This window comes from Balaenoptera acutorostrata, chromosome 7, assembly GCF_949987535.1.
Source record: "Balaenoptera acutorostrata chromosome 7, mBalAcu1.1, whole genome shotgun sequence".
NCBI lineage: Eukaryota > Metazoa > Chordata > Mammalia > Artiodactyla > Balaenopteridae > Balaenoptera > Balaenoptera acutorostrata.
Window position 1 is genome coordinate 103,238,455 of NC_080070.1, and position 21,186 is coordinate 103,259,640.

At 38.3% G+C, this 21,186-nt stretch overlaps 1 gene segment (V, D, J or C); it reads right to left on the bottom strand.

Moving 5' to 3' along the window:
- Positions 1–70: 70 nt before the first annotated feature.
- Positions 71–20,584, bottom strand: LOC103016392 (T cell receptor gamma constant 1-like). The segment is given in 8 exon segments: positions 71–571; positions 3,241–3,288; positions 3,563–3,610; positions 3,886–3,945; positions 8,166–8,495; positions 14,456–14,506; positions 20,055–20,369; positions 20,499–20,584. Coding segments are annotated over 8 exon segments (1,038 nt in total).
- Between the last annotated feature and the right edge of the window lie 602 nt (positions 20,585–21,186).

Consider the following 21,186-nt stretch of genomic DNA (forward strand, 5'->3'; position numbering starts at 1 on the left):
AAATCCAAGGACAGGATTCAAGTGGCAAAGCTGGCGGCCCCAGGGTGGGTGGCAGGGAGGGTGGGGGCCGTGGTCTGGGTGGAGGCACTGAGGGAGGAGAGGGGAGCTGCCCGCTGTGTGCCCTCAGGAGGCACGAGGACTCGGGGGCAGGAGGAGCTGGTGCGGTTGTGGGGACAGTGGCGGGAGAGGCTCCCCGGGGCCAGCCCTGGGCCCTGCCCCCGAGTGATGGCAGAATTCCTTGTCACGGAGTCAAACTGTCTGCTTGCCCAGTGCTTTGAAAAGCCCTTACACAATAATGGCACACAGAAGAATACGCATGTGAACTGACATAACCCAAACCCAGAAAGGAAGCCCAGCTAGATCCTCAGCAGACACTTTCAGAGACAAGAGATGATGAAGGAAAGGTGACCCCTTTGTGGTCCCCTCTGTCACGAGCTCTTCCCGTGGCCGCAGACGGCTGTTCTCCTACACACACAGCAGGCGACGATGACAAAGTAGACCGAGCTCTTGAGGAGGAGAAGGAGGTAGGTGTAGTAGGCACTGGTGTTCATGAGCTGCAGCTGCAGGGAATCTAGGAGAAGTCATCTTGGTTAGTTTCAGCTGTTCCTTTGAGAGGCTAGGACATATTCATGGAAGGGGCGGCCACAATTAATTATTTCTGATGACCTACTAGGAAGCAGTACCCCTGCACCACCAAACCCCAAAGAAAACATGTACAACCACCATGACCACCACCACTAGGACAGCTCAGAATCCAGCTTGCAATTCAAGTCGATCAGCAACCTCAGCTAAACCTCTCATTCACCAGAAGTTTCCAAAATATTAAAAAGTAAGGTTATGTTTTTAATGAACGAGTTCAATGGGAAACAATATGTGTGATAAAGAGCATTTAGCATTTTTTTTGTCTCCACCACATCTCTGAGTAATAATAACAGGTAATAGTCATCAACCACTAACCAAATATCAAACCCTTATTCTGAGAGCTTTGCATGCAAAATTCTAATCTTATTTAAGTTTTAAAATCGCCTATGAGATTATTAATTTCAAGCCCATTTTACAAATAAAGTGAGGACAGAGAGAAATAATTTGCTTGATGCCATCCATTTAGGAAGTACCAGAAACCACATTTCAATCCCAGCATCATGACTTTGAAGAACACATTCTTAGCTGCTCTGTAATCCTGCATCTCCAGACATCAAGGTGAGGCATAAATATCAAGTTGAATTGCTGATTTGCAAACATCTGAGCCGTTACACATGGTGCATGCAATGAGATTCCGACGAAGGATACAAATCAGGGAAATCTGGTTGTGTTCACAGTGGGTGGGTGGGGGATTTTAGTAAAGAGAACATTGTACAAAATAGAGGAAAGTGGGGAATCCAAAATCCCTGAAACTTTAGGAGATCATGACTCACTCACCTGCCTTTCCTGAATGTCTAACATTGTGGCTGTGATGTTATAGGATAATTGCACTTGCTCTCCTTTGAAGTTTTGCAAGAAATATATGATATCAAAAAGCTCTGTGATGACCTAGATGGGCAGGATGGGGGGGATGGGAGGGAGGCCCAAAAGGGAGGCGATATATATATATATATATATATATATATATATACATACACACACACACACATATAGCTGATTCACTTTGTAGTACAGCAGAAACTAACACAACATTGTAAAGAAATTATAGTCCAATAAAATAAAAACAGGGCTTCCCTGGTAGCGCAGTGGTTGGGAGTCTGCCTGCCAATGCAGGGGATGCGGGTTCGGGCCCTGGTCTGGGAGGATCCCGCGTGCCGCAGAGCAACTGGGCCTGTGAGTCACAATTACTGAGCCTGCGCGTCTGGGGCCTGTGCTCCGCAAGAAGAGAGGCCGCGATAGTGAGAGGCCCGCGCACCGCGATGAAGAGTGGCCCCCGCTCGCCGCAACTAGAGAAAGCCCTTGCACAGAAACGAAGACCCAACACAGCCATAAATAAATAAAATAAATAAAAGTGTTTAAAAAAAAAAAAAAAGCTTTAAAAAATAAAAATAAAAACAATTACAACAATGATCATGGGCCTGACTTGGCTACTGAATGAACCACAAGGCTGAGTCCGTTCCTGAGGAAATTTCCCTTTTCCACACTTTATTTCATAGAGCCAGAACTCCAGAATCACCAGCACTTGGTATGGAAAGGGATCTCAGGAGGTGATGTGCTCATAACTCACTGCCTTCAGTCAGGTCAGGTGTTAGCTGAGTTCTAGGCCCCCTGGTACGGGGAACGGAAGAAGGACCATCAGGGCCAGAGCCAGTGCTTCTAAATTCACTTAGAACCTTCATGTAGGGAGAAAGGGCCACCAACTAGTACTGATTCTGTGCCAGCTAAATGGATACCCTATGGGAGATATTCCACGTATGTGACCTTATGCCTGCAGTAACTGAGGAGGGTGTAATTGTTCCCAATTGGCAGATGAGGACAATATTGCTCAGAAATGTAAGTAATTTATCCATATTCATGCAACTAATAATTAAAGAACTGGGGTTAAAGTCCAGTCTGTGATAGTCAGAAGCCCAGACTCTTACACCCCTGCCCATGGGGCCATCCTGTCTCAAGGCTTTGGCTTTGGGATTCTTGCTCTATATTTATATCTTAGAGGAGGGACAGAGAACTGAGTAAGTGCATGAACCGATGATTCAGATGGGCTGGGTTGACTCCCCAATTCGAGCTGTGCGGCTTCATACAAGGGACTTAATTAATTGTAGCTCATTGCCCTCATCTGTAAAGTGAGGGGAAAATATTGTATCACCTCCTAGGAGTATTATAAGGAGTAAACAGAATATTCAGGCAAGACACAGCACAACACCTTGTGTATATGAAGCTCTCAGTAAGTGTCAGTTCATGTATTAGTTACCTGCAAGGGCTAAAACTTTAAAAAAAAGTCTAGAAGCAACTTGATATCACATTTCTTCAGTCACTACAAACAAAAACTACACAACTGAGTGAAGCTCACTGCTGAAATAATTCGGAGCCTATCACTGCATTCTCTAACTTAGAGTCATCTCACACCACAACCAGCATTTAATGTGTTAAGATGACTCTTAGGGAATGATGGATTTACTTAAAATATTATGCAGTCTATTCTGTAATATCCAGATATTCTGGCTTTCTACCTTAAACCAAGAAAGTTCAACAGTTAAGTTTATCCAGTGGGAAAAAGTGCTGTAGCATGACATAAAGGCAAACATATACAAAACTTACTGTTTTCATCTTTCAGACAAGTTTTAGTAGAATTAGTAACAGTGACTTCTAGAAGAAAGGAGAGCAAGTGTTAGTCAATTGTTCATACCTCTTATTGGACAGTGACACATACGTGTATATGTATGTGTGTTAATATATATGTATATATAATATAAAATCTGCTGACAGAGACAGGAGAGATACTGATTAAAAATGTGAACCCCACAATTCCAGGAATAATTGGTTTTTCCTACCATTAGAAAGGGAAGTTCAAAAGGTAGTTTGATCAGGAGGAAAAAAAGTCTGTAGGAAGTCGTAAAGGCAAACATAGGCAAAAACTTACCACTTTTATCTTTCAGACAAGCTTTTGTAGAATCAGTACCAGTGACTTCTAGAAGAAACGGAAGCAAGTATTAATCCATTGTCCATGCCCATTATTTCACTGTGTGTATATGTATGTATATATATGTGTGTCTGTATATATATATGTAATTTACTGACAGAGAGACAGTAGAGATAGTCATTAAAACTATGACAATGATGAGCCCCACAATTCCAGATAATTGGTCTTTTCTACTTGAAGCCAGAGAAGTTCAAAAGGTAAATAGATCAGGGAGAAAAAAAGACTGAAGCATGACATAAAGGCAGACGTGTGCAAAAACTTACTGCTTTCATCATTCAAACAATCATTTGGAGACTCAGTAGAAGGGACAGCTGAGGTGACAACTATAAGAAATGAGAACAAGTATTAGTCAATTATTCATGCCCATTATTTGACAGTGTGTGTGTGTGTTTACACGTGTGGATTGTAACATTTATATGTATATATATATATATATATATATATATATATAATCTGTTGACAGATAGTCATTAAAAATGTGAGCCCTACAATTCCAAAAATAGTCTGATTCTATGTAATTCATAGATTTAATCCACATATGGTTTTCTACCCATGAAAATGTTGAAGTTCATGATGAAGGGTAGATTTTTCTTTTTATCGTGACTGGAGGGTAATACCCAAGGCCATCTTATTTTCCTTCTGTATTCATAGCTCCTAGCACAGTGCCTGCTACAAAGTAGGTGTTCAAGAAATACTTGTTGCAAAGACAAATCATCAGAAAAAGCGGCTGCTCTACATCTTCAGCACACACTGCCGACATGGAGTTGCTACCAAATCAAATTCATCCAATCCTAGAATCCAAAAGAGAATCCCACATTTGAAGGAGTCTGGCTCAGGCAAATTTCCCATCTAAGCAAAGGAAAGCAGCCACACCTTTCCAAATTACGCGTTTCCCAGTATCCCCAACTCATGCACATGATTTTCTGAAGTTGTGGTGTTTATGGGCATAATTAAAACAATAAGGCTAATAGCTAGTGGGTGACTATAACCGAGTTAGGCACTCGCTTAAGTACTTCACATGCATTATCTTCTTTAATCCTCCAGTGACATTGAAGTGAGTTGTATTTTGCAGGATTCCATGTTACAAAAGAGGAAATAAGAATTAGGGGGTAAGTAACTGGCGGAGAGTCATACCAATGATACCAGTGATGACAGAGTCAGCATTCAAAGGATCATCCTGGGGGATTAAATGAGACAGAGCATGTGGAAAGTACTTTGCAAAAATAATCCATAGAAAGTGAGAGAAATAAGTCTATAGAAAAACAACATAATTTCATCACTGTGGACACTAAAAACATCTTCTCTTCCAGATATATTAATTATTCTTATCAATGACCTTTTTATTGCAGGAGCTCAGTATTTCAGTGCAATCCTTTCCAGGGATATAAAAATAGGCTAAATCACATTTATAGTTCTCTGACTCTATAAAACCTGAGGTGAGAGTTTTATTCATGAATAATGTAAAAAAAAAAAAAGACATCATACAAGTACAAAAAATTTTTTTAAAAGATAACAGACTGTTGGATGGAGGAAAACAAAGACACAATGGTTGTTTTGGATTATCCTTTTTCTTCTGATGTGTTCTTGTCCATATGGATTTGGTTCTGGTATACCATTTTATGCCCTCAATGAGATCTTTTTTCAATATGCTCTAAAAAATTGGTTTGAGGTATAAAGGCTTTGGAGTAAATCCCAAGAATGAAAATATTAGTACAGTCATGTTTAGATGTTAAAACATCCTCAAGGACTGACTTTAATGTGTCTTAAAAGTCTCTTTCTTTTCCTTACAGTGACTTTATTCACTAAAAGATAAACCTCTTATTACCATGCATTGATTGAAGTAGAAACAATTTTTATAATAAACTCTATGTGTTTAAGTTCTCTTTCTCAAAAACTAGGATCAGATGAGCTTTGTTTCTCTTCAAAATCATTTCATTGATTTGTGCTTCCATGTTATATTCTTAGCTTTTATCAAAAACCAAAAAACTTCCAAGAAACAGCATTAGCAATTTGCTGTACAATGACATTAACAGAAATGCCCTCATTAGCTTTGTTGCCATTAGAACCCCCTGGAAGGCATTTGTTTCAGAAATTGTGTCAGGTGAAACACGTTATGAACTGGAACTTCTCTCCAATATGGTAATCGCCACAGTGAAACTTACTATACTTATTTTTTCCTGATCACTAGAAAAAGCAAAACCTAATAGGAAGAGAAACGCAAATCAAAACTACAATGAGATATCACCTCACACCAGACAGAGTGGCCATCATCAAAAAATCTACAAACAATAAATGCTGGAGAGGGTGTGGAGAAATGGGAACCCTCTTGCACTGTTTGTAGGAGTGTAGATTGATACAGCCACTCTGGAGAACTGTATGGAAGTTCCTTAAAAAACTAAAAATAGAACTACCATATGATCTAGCAATCCCACTACTGGGCATATACCCTGAGAAAACCATAATTCAAAAAGAGTCATGTAGCACAATGTTCACTGCAGCTCTATTTACAATAGCCAGGACATGGAAGCAACCTAAGTGTCCATTGACAGATGAATGGATAAAGAAGATGTGACACATATATACAATGGAATATTACTCAGCCATAGAAAGAAACGAAATTGAGTTATTTGTAGTGAGGTGGATGGACCTAGAGTCTGTCATACAGAGTGAAGTCAGAAAGAGAAAAACAAATACCATACGCTAACACACATATATGGAATCTAAAAAAAAGAAATGGTCTGATGAACCTAGGGGCAGGACAGGAATAAAGACACAGACATAGAGGATGGACTTGAGGACACGGGGAGGGGGAAGGTTAAGCTGGGACGAAGTGAGAGAGTGGCATGGACATATATACACTACCAAATGTAAAATAGATAGCTAGTGGGAAGCAGCCGCATAGCACAGGGAGATAGATCAGCTCGGTGCTTTGTGACCACCTAGAGGGGTGGGATAGGGAGGGTGGGAGGGAGACGCAAGAGGGAAGAGGTATGGGGATATATGTATATGTATAGCTGATTCACTTCGTTATAAAGTAGAAACTAACACACCATTGTAAAGCAATTATACTCCAATAAAGATGTTTAAAAAAAAATACACACACACAAAAAAAACCTAATAGGACACTCAGGGCCGTGGTTACATTAAACTGCACTTAGCAAATTTGCTTCCTCTCTATTTCTTAGAGTAGAAATTAAAATTTAGGGCTGTTTTTGTAATCTTACTTTTAATTAGTTTTAGGAAAGGATATAAATAGATAGGATGAATATAAGAATAAATACCTCCATGTCATGCTTTGGAAAACAAGCGTTTTCTCTGATGTTATTTCATTTGCTCTTCATTGCAGCCCCAGGAAAAGGCCAAGGTAAGTGTTCAAACCTAATTTGATCATTGGACAAACTAAGAATCAGAAAAGATAAAGACTTGCTTCAGAAATTAGGACTGCTACACAGCAAAAGTCTCTGCACATGTTATGTGCTTGTTTCCCACTGCTTAAAAAGGGCTTCCTAACCACAGGGAAAAGCACAAAATGATTCCTTCCAGTGGGCACTCTGGGGCCTTTGGTCTGTTAGGTGAATACTCAGGACTTTAAGTCCCGAGTCCAGTGAGTTATGAAGACACATCCAGCCCTCTGCATGGATATATACAGCATCTGCATCAAAGGGACTCCTTTGGGACATCATGCCTAAATCACGAGTGGCCCTGAGTGATTAGGAAGTGAGTATATTCTCTTTACTGTAGTGCATCCTCCTGGGACAGTAATTCACCAGAGTGTGTTCATCCACACATCCCTCCAGGCCCGGCACGTGCTAGGGCTGCAATAAAAGTTTCTTGAGAGACATTTACCAATGGCAAGAAATATATTCATTATGTAGAATGGGATTATGTCTGTACACTTTAGCCTCACCCAATCTTGAATTACAAAATTTTACCTCACAGTGATATATAAAATACAAACGTCAAAACCCAAGACCATAACAAAAGCGCAGTGGTCAAATGATTCTACTTTTTTGTTGAGCTGCAGTCTGGCTTCCTCTTACAAACACCATTTTGTCATTTAATAACTCATTGTTTTGGGACTGTACCTTGAGTAAAGCAGGATTGAAGTGAGAGTGACTTTGCTTGCTGAGCAGAGCATTCCTGAAATCTGTATAATTGTTCTTATTTCCTGATCAACCAAGATCATCTACAGTGGAGTTTGCTTTTGCTCATTTGCTGTGTGCTAAGTTGCTAGATGCTTTCACGTATGTTGTTTCATTTAATCCGTACAACAACTCTAAGAAGCATCATTATGACCTTAATATTTTGGAAGATGAAACTGAGCCTGAGAAAAGTTAAGTAAAAATTTTTTCTCTTTTTTATGTTTCAAAGCCTATCCCATTTTAATTCTATGGGAGGATAGCAGGACATTTATGCTACCATTAAATGAAATATTTTATAAAAAATTATATTTGTTTTTCATTAATGCTTAACAGAAAAGGTGGGATATTTTATTTGAAAAACAGTGTTCTGGGAGGTTATATTTACATTTACAGTCACATACCTTCATTTACTGAAGGAAAAAGAATCTCTTGTTCTGTTCCTCCTCTATTTTTCTCGTGTATGACAACACATATGTGTTCTTTATCTACTGAGTTTTCAGCCACGGTCAGCCAGCTGAACTGCATGTACATGTCAGCGGTCTTCATGGTATTTCCCTGCTGGGATGGCAGAAATCTGTTGCTATTCTTTTCTTTCCAATAAACATTAATAACATCAGGGAAGAATTTCTCCAGAAGACTAAGATATGTTCCAGTCTTATGGTGGTTGATTTCAGCAATTGAAGGAAGAAAAATAGTGGGCTTGGGGGAAATGTCTGCAGCAAGGTTTCTGTCTGTGGAGGCAAATGAAATAGTAATTAAAAAGAATTATTAGAGAAACATGAACATTGTGTGGTTTGGAAAAACCTAGCAAGCAGTAAAAGGAAGAAAGGCTACCACTGAGCTAGTGCTCACCATGGCCTTTCATCCAACTTTCATCCAAGTTGTTAGGTGCTTATTATTGTTCTTATTTTCAATGGGAAGAGATGTTCAAGACTTAATGTAACTTGACCAAAGTCATTGCTATTAAGTAGCAGAGCTGGATTACACCTTGGCCTTCATTTTTTCTCCATATGCAAAGATGGGGTATGGCTTTTAAGTGTACCATATCAAGGCTTTCAACATTCATGAACACATTTATTTTTTAAAAGCTCTTTTGCTCTATCATAGTGGAGCCTGTTTTAAAGTGGATGGATGGGTGGTGGGAATGGGGGTGGAAGAGGAGACCAGGTAACTCTGATGGTTTCTCTAACGGTGAGAATATTTGGTGGGTTCTAAACTACTTCCCTTTCCCATCCTGTGTTTTGTAACTTATGCTCTCTTTGACCAAATAACACATTCTCATGTTTTGCAACTCTGTGGAATCTCATTCTTCACTGAACTGATTCTGGAATGCACCATATTTATTTTATTTCCCACAAAAATAAATACCAAGAGAAAATTTATCATTTTTAAAAATATATATACAGCTACTTTTTAAAATGGGAATCAACATCCATGTGTACTTGACAATCTATGAAGTTGAACTTTTTGCTCCAAACATGGATCCCATGCCCAATTCTGAAGTGATGGAATTCTCTTTATTTCTAATTTTTTATAACCTCTCAATTTTACATCTGAACCACTCCAGATTTTTGAGTAGAGCAGTACATTATTTATAATGTCTTGAATGTAGAAGCAAAATAGCAATATTTCCAAAACTTCTATTAAAAATGTGTTATTTTGGGATTAACAGATACACACTACTATAAATAAAATAGATAAACAACAAGGACCTACTGTATAGCACAGAGAACTATATTCAATATCTTGTAATAACCTATAATGGAAAAGAACCTGAAAAAGAATACACACACAGATATATATATATAACTGAATCACTTTGCTGTACACCTGAAACTAACACAACATTGTAAATCAACTATACTTACATTTTAAAAATGTATTATTTTCAGAAATGCTCTTATACTAAACTTATCAAGTAATGCACTTAGAATTTTGTCTCAATTCGGAAAATTTTCACCAAAAACACATTTTATTTTGGATTTCCTCTGAGGTTTTAGCTTGAGTAATAATACACAATATTTTGACTCTCAGCATCTCCCCCATAATTTGACTCTGCCCTATAAGGCTGCTGAACTGCTTTAGAGCACCACTATTTTCTCTTTTTTCACCTGCTGAATAAAGTGTATATATAATTAGAACAATGTTAAAAGTTATGGTTCCCAAGTTTCTAACTGGCAAAATGTCAAAATATATAACAGAACATCATATGTGTACAAAGGCATATCACTTGAATGCTGGAATGTAAACTTTATGGCTAATCAAATAGTTGAAATGATAAATGTTAGAACCCTTTCCAATTTGGTTTCCAATTGAAAAGCAAATAATTAATATTCTCTTATTGGAGTTAGTTTTATTACTCACTGGGTAATATCTTAAGAAAAGAAAAATTGCACTTCTCATTTGAAAAGAAAAGAAAAAAATTCTTGAGAATTTCTGCCTGTGCAACAAAGTTCCTGATTTTTCTACTAAATCTGTAATGAAACAGTGTTGATTTTTGACTCATGCTGTAAATATAGTTGGGTCATAATGTGCTTATTTTAATTTTATACATCTTGCTTTTCATGCAAGTAGTATTTTATTCATTATATTAGCAAGACACTGTATTTCGCCAACCATATACTTTGTTGATAGTGATTTACGTGTTCTCTCTTTTTTCCTTCTCATTTTTCTTTTATAAATTAAATAATTAGAACTATTTCATATTTAAATAAGATTTTCAAATTCATGACATTTCTACCTATATTTAATTGACTTTACTTCTTGATCATTTTCTTTATAAATTCAAACTATTTTTCTGATAAATATGAGCATGAAGCCCAAGCTTATTGGCTATATATTTTAGAGCCAATAAATGTCATTTTTAGAAATGATATCAATTAAGTTAAAGGATTAAGATTTAAAGCACATAGGACAATAAGATATATCAATATAAAAAAATAAACACATTTGAATCTCATTTTTCTTGCCAAGTAGGCAAAAGTCTGCTAAAGAGATACAAATACCTCCCAATTCAATTTTGTGTGTGTATGAGTGGACAGTAAGATAATTTTCCATTTGAGGAGTTGGAAGTGCAGATGCATCCTCTGAAGAATTTCAGTTCAGTCAATAGTTTTAGCTGCAAACAACTTTTCCTTTCGGAGGCAATTTTCCCTTTACATTTGAATAGAGTGTAGATGCACCTACCCAGCACCTAGGATGTATTAGACAATGTGCTAAGTACCTTATTCACACTACCTCATTCAATTCTCATACAACCCCTGCTGGATATATACTGTTACCCCATTTTAGGGATTGGGAGACCGAGGCCAGAGAATCACCTCCACGTTCACACAAGTAGTTAGTGGTGGATCGGAAGCTCCAGGTCAGCCTGACTCCAAAGCCCAGGTTCTTTGAAAACACCCCTTCAGCATCAGAAAAGGAAACCTGTCAATTCACAAAACTTACCTGGAATAACAGACTTCAGCCTTGGGCCAAACACAGTCATCATGATTATGCACATTATACACGAGCCCTTTATAGAAGTCCACATGTACACAAGACAAATCCTATTACAATATTTGCACAATGTTGTCTATGCTGTCTTTTACTATATGGATTTGTTTTAAAATCTCTCCTAAATTTCTACATCTAATCCCCATCCACATTCTCATTTTTTGTAACTATCATTCCCATTTAATTGTTTCTTGCCTTCCCTCTATTACCTTGAAAAAAATTGCATTCTCTGGTACCTACCTGTGACAACAAGTTTTGTTCCAACGTTGAAGATTTTTATATAATTATTCCACAGTGATTCAACCAGTATCAAAAACCTTAGACTAATTTAGCTTCTCTGATTTCTTCAAATTCTAGTAGAACTATGATGGCTTGGAATTCAAGAGACCAGGTTTCTGGTCCCGGTTCATTTTGCTCCTAACAAGTTCTGTAGTTGAGCAAATCAAGTAAACTAAAGCCTTAGGTGCTTTATTTATTTGAAAACAATGATGTTAGTGTTAAGTCAATTGAAGATCCTTATCAGTGCTGCGGTGAGACCAAAATGAAACAAGATCTGAAAAGTGATTTGAATAAAAATTATATGGAGATAAGAGATTACGAATATTACTATATTATCATTAGCATTATTATTAGCATTTTTATTTGTGATAATCATGTGGTCCAACATGACATTTTAATATCATGGGACCAAACCTGGCCTACCATGATAGGAATTCACCATTTGAGGTTTACAGTTAGATCTGTGGCAACTGATGACTTGTTTGCATTCCTCTGTGCTCTGATATGTCTGGAATTCTCAAAGCTGTCATCACAGATTTTCATACACCCAGTTAATAGGCAGTCGTTTGTTTCATCTTATTTGCTTCATTTCCAGGGTTAAGAAAATCAAAGGGAACATTGGCTAAAGCCTAATGGATGCAGTCAGTATACAGAACTTCTTCACTTGGGTTGTCCAAAACAAATGGCTTTTTTCCCAATCAAAAGCACAATCTATTGGCATCCCAAGATTTTACCAGAAATTTCAGCCTCAAACTGACTTCTATCCAGCTTATGTCCAAAGTTCAGCTTGCAACTCTGGGCAGTGGGCCTAAAGACAGAATGATTAGAGAAATGGCCTGGTCCAAATGAGGATGCCTGGTCCTCAAATCCTCCTATTGTCACATTGAATCACTAAAACATTGCCTGCCTGACCTTATGTGCTGAGGGTCGCCATCTGTGAATGACATTAAATGTTGGTGCCCATAGCATTGATGCACTGGGAGTATAGATGAATTTGTTTAAAGACCATTTCTTCCATTTTATAAAATGAATGTTGAAGGTAATGTCCCTTTTTACCTCACTTTCCTCCTAAAGACTCCTGCATTGAAGTTCTTTTATAATTTTATGGTTGGAAAAACATATCATATTTGAAAATTTGGTGTGCTATTTTATCAGTTAATAAAAACTATGTATTCCACTACATTTTTTTCCTGCTTTCTTATTTCTTTTTTTATTCACTTCTTTTGTTTTGAGATAGAACTGACACATATTCTGAATATTTAATAAATGCATATTCAATATGACTTACATGATCTTTTGGGGGAAAAGAGAGGTCATTTCAGTGCCATGATTAAAAGCAAAAGCATTGCTTTCACGTATGAGTAGCAATACAAAGTATGAGCTATTACCAATAAAGTAATTAATTAAAGAATCCAGGTCAGGCTACAGAAGAGTAAATATTCAGGATATAAAAACATGACTTTATGTTTCTAATATCACATAATGGTCCAGACCATGTACTTCTGGAATAGGCAAGTCTCTATGGGATCCCAAACTTTGCCACAGTAACTAGTCATGTGACTTTAGGCAAGTAACTGAACTTCTGTAAACCTCAGTTTCCTTATCTATGAAATGGGAATAAAAGGATTCCTTTGAGGAAAAGATAAGGCACTGAAACTACTTATCATGGTGCCTGGCCCTCAGTAAATATCAGCTGATGTTAATTAATATTCAAATTCTCTTTAATGGGATGATTTGGGGCCATTTCATCAAATTCCTCCACCAAACAAAAGGTATGGGTTTTATAAGTAATAACTATTACATCAATTAAGAAAGGAAACAAGCTCGTCAATGCAAGACGTCCTGCCTCTCTGCAGCCACGGGCCATAGAACACGGGGCCCAATCAAGCCAGAATCTAGAAGGCTTTCCCACTAGAATAGAAGCTGTTTGAGTGCTGAGACGTGTTCTATCTGTGTCTTGTTCACACTTTTATCTCCAGCATCCAGCACAGAAACTGAATTCAATAAATATTTGCTGAGAGAATGAAAGAGCAAATGAGGATGTAGACACTTTTCATGGACTTTGGAGCTGAAATGGCTCATTGAGCTCACAAACTGGTCCATATCCAGGCAATTTCACAAGAGATGGGATAGCTTAAGTTTCAGATGATCTCAGCCTACCTCTAAGAAGCTAGAGTAATAAGAAGTGAGATTTATCAATGTTCTATAGTCATTTACTATAAAAATGTTTTTGCACTGCTGTTAGGGATGAGATGAAAAGCAATAATATTGGTTTTGCAGGCTATTGAGAGAAAGGAACACTGTGTTTTATCTCAAACTCTACAGAAGAGATAATTAAGAAAAGTGTTTCTCAGGTAATATGCCATCTACAAAAAAAAAGGAACTTGAACCGATAACTTATACTAATGTAATAAAGAACAGGACAATGGTGTAAGAATATTGAAACATAAATGAAACAATAAAACAGACAGGGTCCTCAGAATATTTTAATATGTAGCCTGAGTCTATTTTGGTGTGTGTGTGTGTGTGTGTGCGTGTGTGTGTGTATTTTCTAGAAGACAAATTTCAACTGCTTACAAGCAGGGAAGAGACTACACCATTTACAAAGAAGTTTAGTTTCCATATACAGTGACCAGTAGCTGCAAAATTGCTGTTCATATGCTGAGGCCAAGAATGTGGCAGTCAGATAAGGGGGATCCTAAATTGTGTTTTCTAAAAAGCATCTGTAGGGAATTCCCTGGCGGTCCAGCAATTAAGACTCAGCGCTTTCACTGCCATGGGCCTGGGTTCGATCCCTGGTTGGGGAACTAAGGTCCCACATGCCCCAAGGTGTGGCCAAAAAATAAAGTAAAATAAAAAATAAAAAGCATCTGTCAGTCTTTCATGACTCAGGTAAAAATAGAAGAAAATTACTTACCACGGGGAGCTACCATGAGCTTCGTTCCTTCTCCAAATACCTTCTTCCAGCCTGAGTGGTTAAACCTCCTACAATAGTCTCAGCCTTCTCCTGCCTTCATGAAGTGACTAGCAGTTTAAAAATTTTGTACTGGCAGTTTGATCTTCTGAGTTCTTTTGGAAGTCCTTGAATATAGGTCTCATGGCATCTGATGTTTTATAAGTTTTCCTCAGGTAAATGGATCCAAAGATCTGCTTTCCAAGGAGGAGTAATCATTGAAAACACTGATGAAAGATGAAAGGATAAAAGCAGGAAAAGAACACATCATTGGCACCAACTGGTTAACCACCTGCTTTTCTAAATTTCCAGGAAGACTATTCAAAGAATCACGACTTTTTTTATTTCCAGGTGTTCAGCTCTGTTGAAACTGCTCAGAGTTTGCATGGAAGGAAAGGCCCTTCTGTTCTCACAAACACCGGGGCTGCTCCTTTAGCGATTTAAGAATGTACTTCTGAAAGGAGGAAACTCTTCAGTAACTGAAAATACAAATACGCCGTCCCAAGTGTACTTGAGAAATGCGAAAAAAAGTTCTCCATTCATTGGGCAGCAGGATTTTTTACCATGGCAATGCAAGATGAGAAAATAAGTCCTTGGATTACATTAGTTTGTCTAGGATAAAGGAAGAAATGGGTAGAATTCTATCTCCTTTGAAATAATAGATTCCTTATTTAAACTAAAACTTGAAAACAATATCCATTTCTCTGATACTTTGAAAGAAGTCTCTTTGGAGGCTTTTCTGTAATCTTAAACCACTCATCTTAGATCAGGGGAAAAAGAAATTGCCAGAAGCACCTGAGTGCTCCTCTGAATACAGATGAGCTGCCCATCTGCCAGGACCCAGACAGGACAGGCCCTGAGTATCCCCATGTCCACTCCAGATCCACCTGGTCCTGGCCTAAGTCCCGTGAGCAATCATTGCCTCTGGCCTGAGAATGAAAGTAAGAGGAGGCCACGGTGGGCAACTGTTCATTCACAGCAGCTCAGAACCCCCAACACAATGGGGGAAGACAAGAGGTGGATGAAAATCCTATTTAGAAAGGGGTTTTTTAAAAATTGAGAATTCTAAGTTATCAGTACTTGGGGCTGTCATATACCCTTTGCACCTATTGTAGACATGAATGATACCTACTCAGCTCCTTTCTGATATCTTGTCCTCTGTTTTTCCTTATTCCAAGACCATGAGCAGAATTGTCAGAAGCTTTAGGAGTTGTCTGTATTTCAAGATCCGTGAAGGATTTAAGTAGTAAAATGTAAAAGAGTAAGTAAAGAGTTATAAGATCTTTGATTAAATTTACAAGATAATACAAGACTGTATAAAGAAAACAGTATAGGATTTTACCAGCTGGCTTAAAAAAATCTGCATAAGTTGAGGGACATATCATATTCATGAAAGAAAAACTTAGTATCATAAACATGCTAATCCTTCCTAAAATATGTATATAAATTGACTGTAATTTCAATCAGAGTTAAGATAACATTTTTGTTGTTGTATGTTGTAAGGATTGGGGCTGAGCTAGTTATGTAGTAAGAATATTGAAACATAAATGAAACACAAATCCTCCAGAAAATGCTCCAAGCATATGTTAATGTAAAAATAGGATAAGGCATGTTAAATTGTAGGGAAATGATAGATTATTTTAAAACTAGCTTTGAACTATTGATTATATCTGTTGGGAGAATGAAAATAGCTCTTTATCAAATACCACATAAATTAGGTTTATATTAAAAAGACATCTAGAGATGTGAGCTAGAAAGAACAAGTAGGAGACTAATTGGGTCCTTGGGTAGAGAAACTTGGAATGGGAAGAGGGTAGGAGACATCTTTACTTAATAATTTTTAAGAAGGAGAAATTTGGAGACCTTTCACTTTTTACAACATTTTCCAATAAATAGTTTTTAAAAAATTAAATGATGAGAACTTACTGAAGGTTTTAGGGAGAAAAGTGACATGATCAGATCTGTGCTTTAGGAAGATAAAGAGCAGAAAGGTGGGTTGGTCAGAAGGCCAGTCCCAGTGAAGCAGACGTGTTTCAGAGACAATCCCCATGAGCCACCGAGAGGCATCTGAGGACCCAGGTTATGGTAGTGACAGTGGGGATGGACGGAAGGGCTGGTGAATAAATATTAACAGAGCTTCTAAGGAATTCACATGCGATAAATCAAATTACCATTAAGGAGGTTTAAAATGAGGAAAAAGACTTTTTAAAAATGGAAGTATAGTTGATTTAAAATATCGTATTAGTTTCAGGTGTACAGCAAAGTGACTCAGTTATATATATACATAAAACTATATATATATAACTATATATATATAACTATATTCAGATTCTTTTCCATTATAGATATTGAGTATAGTTCCCTGTGTCATACAGAAATCCCTGTTGTTTATTTTATATTTAGTGGTGTGTATCTGTTAATCCTATACTCCCAATTTATCCCTCCCCCTACTTTCCTCTTTGGTAACCATAAGTTTGTTTTCTAGGTCTGTGAGGATGTTTCTCTTTTGTAAATAAATTCTTTTGTATTATTTTTTAGACTCCACATATAAGTGACATCATATAATAGTTGTCTTTCTCTGTCTGACTTACTTCACTCAGTATGATAATCTCTAGGGCCATCCATGTTCTGCAAATGGCAATATTTCATTCATTTTTATGGTTGAGTAATATTCCGTTGTATATATATACCACACGTACTTGATCTATTCATCTGTTGATGGACACTTAGGTTGTTTCTACATCTTGACTGTTGTAAATAATGATACAATGAACATGGGGTGCAGATACTTTATCGACTTAGTGTTTTCATTGTCTTCTGATAAACACTCAGAAGTGGAATTGATGGATCATATAGTAGCTCTAGTTTTAGTTTTTTAAGGAACCTCCATACTGTTCTTCATAGTGGCTGCACCAATATACATTCCCACCAACAGTGTCGGAGGGTTCCCTTTTCTCCACATCCTCTCCAGCATTTATTGTTTGTAGCCTTTTTGATGATGTGGTGGGAAGTGTTCCTTCCTCTTTGATTTTTTGGAACATTTTGAGATGGATGGATGTTAACTTAAAAATATTAAGTTGAATTCATCTGAGAAGCTGTCTGGTCCTAGACTTTTGTTTTGGAGGAGGTTTTTCATTACTGATACAGTTTCATTTCTGATGGTCTATTCATATTTGCTATTTCCTTCTGATTCAGTTGAGAGATTTTACATTTCTAGGAATTTATCCATTTCTCCAAGTTGTCTATTTTCTTGGCATATAATTATTTGTAGTAATGTCTAATTACCATTTGTATTTTTGTGGTGTCAGTTGTAACTTCTCCTATTTCATGTCTAATTTTATATCTTCGAGTTCTCTCTCTTTTTTTCTTGATGAGTTTGGCTAAACGTTTTCCAATTTGTTTGTCTTTTCAGATAACCAGCTCTTAGTGTCATTGATCTTTTCTATTGTGTTGTTAGTCTCTATTTTATTTATATCTGCTCTGATTTTTATTATTTCTTTCCTTCTACTTACCTTTGAGTTTGTTTGTTCTTTTTTCCAGTTCTTTTAGGTGAAAGTTTAGGCTGTTTATCTGAGGTTTTTCTTGTCTCCTGACGTAGGCTTGTATCACTATAAACTGCCCTCTTAGAACTGCTTTGGCTGTATACCACAGATTTTTTATGGTGATTTCCCATTTTCATTGTCTTCAAGTATTTTTGATTTCCTCTGATTTTTTCAGTCATGCACGGGTTGTCTAGTAGCATACTGTTTATCCTATATGTGTTTGTGTTTCTTGTCATGTACAGTGACTCCACCTCTAGCTGGCCCTGAGAGAAACTGGCCTGTATAAGCAGACACAGAGAGTGGAAAAGAAGGGTGAGAACATCAAGGGCTCTGTGAGCATATGGAAAGGTAGTTATCACAAAGTGGCAATGAAAAACAGTGATGCATTAGTCGGTAATTGGGGGAGAAATTGGGTCTCCACGTTAAGATTGCTACCTTACGCCCATACACAAAAATTCAAATCAAATCGGACCAAAGAAACAAATGGGCAGAACAAAGTTTTAGCACCATTGGAAAAGTATAAATGAAAATATATTGATGCTTCAGGCTTTCTTAAAGCTGCAAATTGTTAAAACGTGTGGCTGCTGATATAGCATGGCAAGTTAAAGTTGGTTCTTTTACCATCTAATTCCTTCTTCCCCACAGTCACAGAAGTGAGAAGGACCTGAAGCTTTGACTTGTGTTTTGGGGTTCTCATGGAGAAACGTGATGACCTGGGAGAGTGGCAGCACCCAGGGTACAATAAGACAGGAGGGGCTTCTGGGTTGGGAGCAAGCCCATGAGCACCGTTCTAGACTGCCTTCCTGCGTCAGGCTGGGAACTGGCCCGTTTCAAGGGAGGCATGCCACTTTATCCGTTACTGCTAGGGCAGCAGTTCTTATAAATCAATTTGAAGAAAAATCAACAGTGGAGCTTATCAAAAAACGCACATTTTCAGTATTCATTCCAAGATTCACTGTGTTGAGTGCCACACAGAACATGCACTTTTATTCCGGTCCAGGTGTTTCTGATGCAGGTGGTTCATGGACCACAGTCTGAGAGATACTGTTCCAAAAGCTCAGACTCTGGTAGAAATTTGGAGAATCCAGTATACAAGAGACCATACATATATATATGAATCTGGCATTTCTGTATTTCAGTTTGAATTTTACATCCTTAAACCTAGCCCAGTAAGAAAGCCACAACCCTTTCCTATAGGACTTTTCAATTGAAATATATACTTTTCATTGTCTGATTGTTCACCTGAAGTGTTCTTTAATTTTAATTATTGAGAAAATGATAATCTGATAAGTCTCATTCCAGTTTGGCACTTGGCCACGTCAAAGAAGGGGGTGGAAAGATGCTCTGGCTTTACTTACTTGTTTAAGACAGAACAGTTCTGGCTGTGGGCTGAACTTCAAAAAAAGGTGTAAGTAGAACACAATGGTTGACTTACCTAAAACAGTCACTTTTTGCCTACACTTTCACTCCGTCAACCATGCCCTTGTTGGTTATGTGAGAAAAATATCAGTTTGTCCTAAAGAGAAATTGGATACCAGCTTGAGGTTCAGGAAGTCCAAGTTTTCATTCCATCATTTCTCATTCTTCATATTCCTGAATAATGAAGACGCTCCATTCCCAGCCATTTTCTCTGGATGATGATTGGATAAATGATTCAGTATTACCTAGCCTCTCCAGTTTGTTCTCCTAAATGTTTCCCCTAACAAATCAATCCTAGGTGACCTGTCTGTCCTAAAGAGAAAATTATACGGACTCCACCAGCTCCTAGGAGAGCTGCCTGCCAGACTGCTTGCCTATGGCCCGGAGGTGGAGGCCTGTTTTTAGGAAAAACTGTGGCTGTTTTGGGGGAAGGAGGAGGTGGCAGTGGGATATAAAGGTTGGGGAATGGGCATTGAGCCTAGGATTTCTCTTTGCTCAGAGTAAAGAGAATTGGGGGCAGGAAGTGAAGCAGGGGTTGGTACCAGGGCTGCTCTTGGCACCCACAAGCCAAATTTCCAGTGCAGTGCACAGGAAGTCTGAACCAACGTGCTTCTCCCAGACAGCACAGTAGTACATCCCGGAATCACTGTCTTCCACAGTTAGGATTGCAAATGTATAGCTCCTCCCTGTGACTTTATAAACACTGTATTTTGCTTCATTGATTCCTGAATCGAACTTAGTCTTTGAGTAGTAGACGTCGTAGTAGAGAAGACGTCGGGGGGCAGTCCCCTTCTGGTGTTTGTACCAGTGGATATAGCTGGCATCTTGTGTAAGCTCACAAGTGAGCGAAGCAGTCTCCCCTATCTTACTAGTGACTGACAGCTTGTCCCTTTTCAAGTTGGAAGATACCTGAGTGACTGCAATGGGAAAAACAACAAAAAATAATGAGGAAGAGGAAATAGTAATTCCTCCCCACCCCCCACCCCCACCCCACCATGGCCAAAAAATACAGAAAAATCCCACGAGCAACCAGACACCATACTTACCAGGAGCCAGGAAAACAAGAAGTAGCCCTGGGACCCGCAGCATGCCTGGGGCAGTGAGCTAGACTGGGGTTCCGAGCAGATGTGACAGGCAGGGAAGTCAGTGAGGTTCTCTCTTAAAGACCACCACGCTGATCCTAGGGGTGGGTGGGTGCTGGTGGAACCCTGGGGAGGAGCCCTGCCTCTCTGCACCAACCCTTTTCTCGAGGGCCCCGCTCTGGCAGGCTGGGAGCAGTCTCCACCCCCAGGAGAAAAGAAGCCTGAGCGCCGAGAGCTCAGAAATGCAAGCAAATGGATCAGATGGGGGAGAGGGAGGAGAAACTCGGATAAAGCTTGTCTGTTGCCTAGTAGAGTGAGCCGTCCTGAATTGGGCTAAGTTCCCTGCAGTTCACAGTTTCCATGTTAATGCTGCTGCCATGGTCCTGTCCGGTGATGAAACTTCTTTATATTCTTTCCCTAAACTACCTTTCCTTTTACACCTGTAAGCAAACTTTGAAGACAACAACCAGCAAATCCAATAAGAAGTGAACCTACTTTATTATAAGAAATTAAGATCAGTTACGTGGGTCTACATTTGACTCTCCTTAAAAGTAAACGGATGTGTGTTTGTGTGTGTGCCTGCGTTATAAATCAATTTGATAGAGGATTTATCTTCATCTTCAAGTAAAAATCTGCCTCATATAGGCTTTCC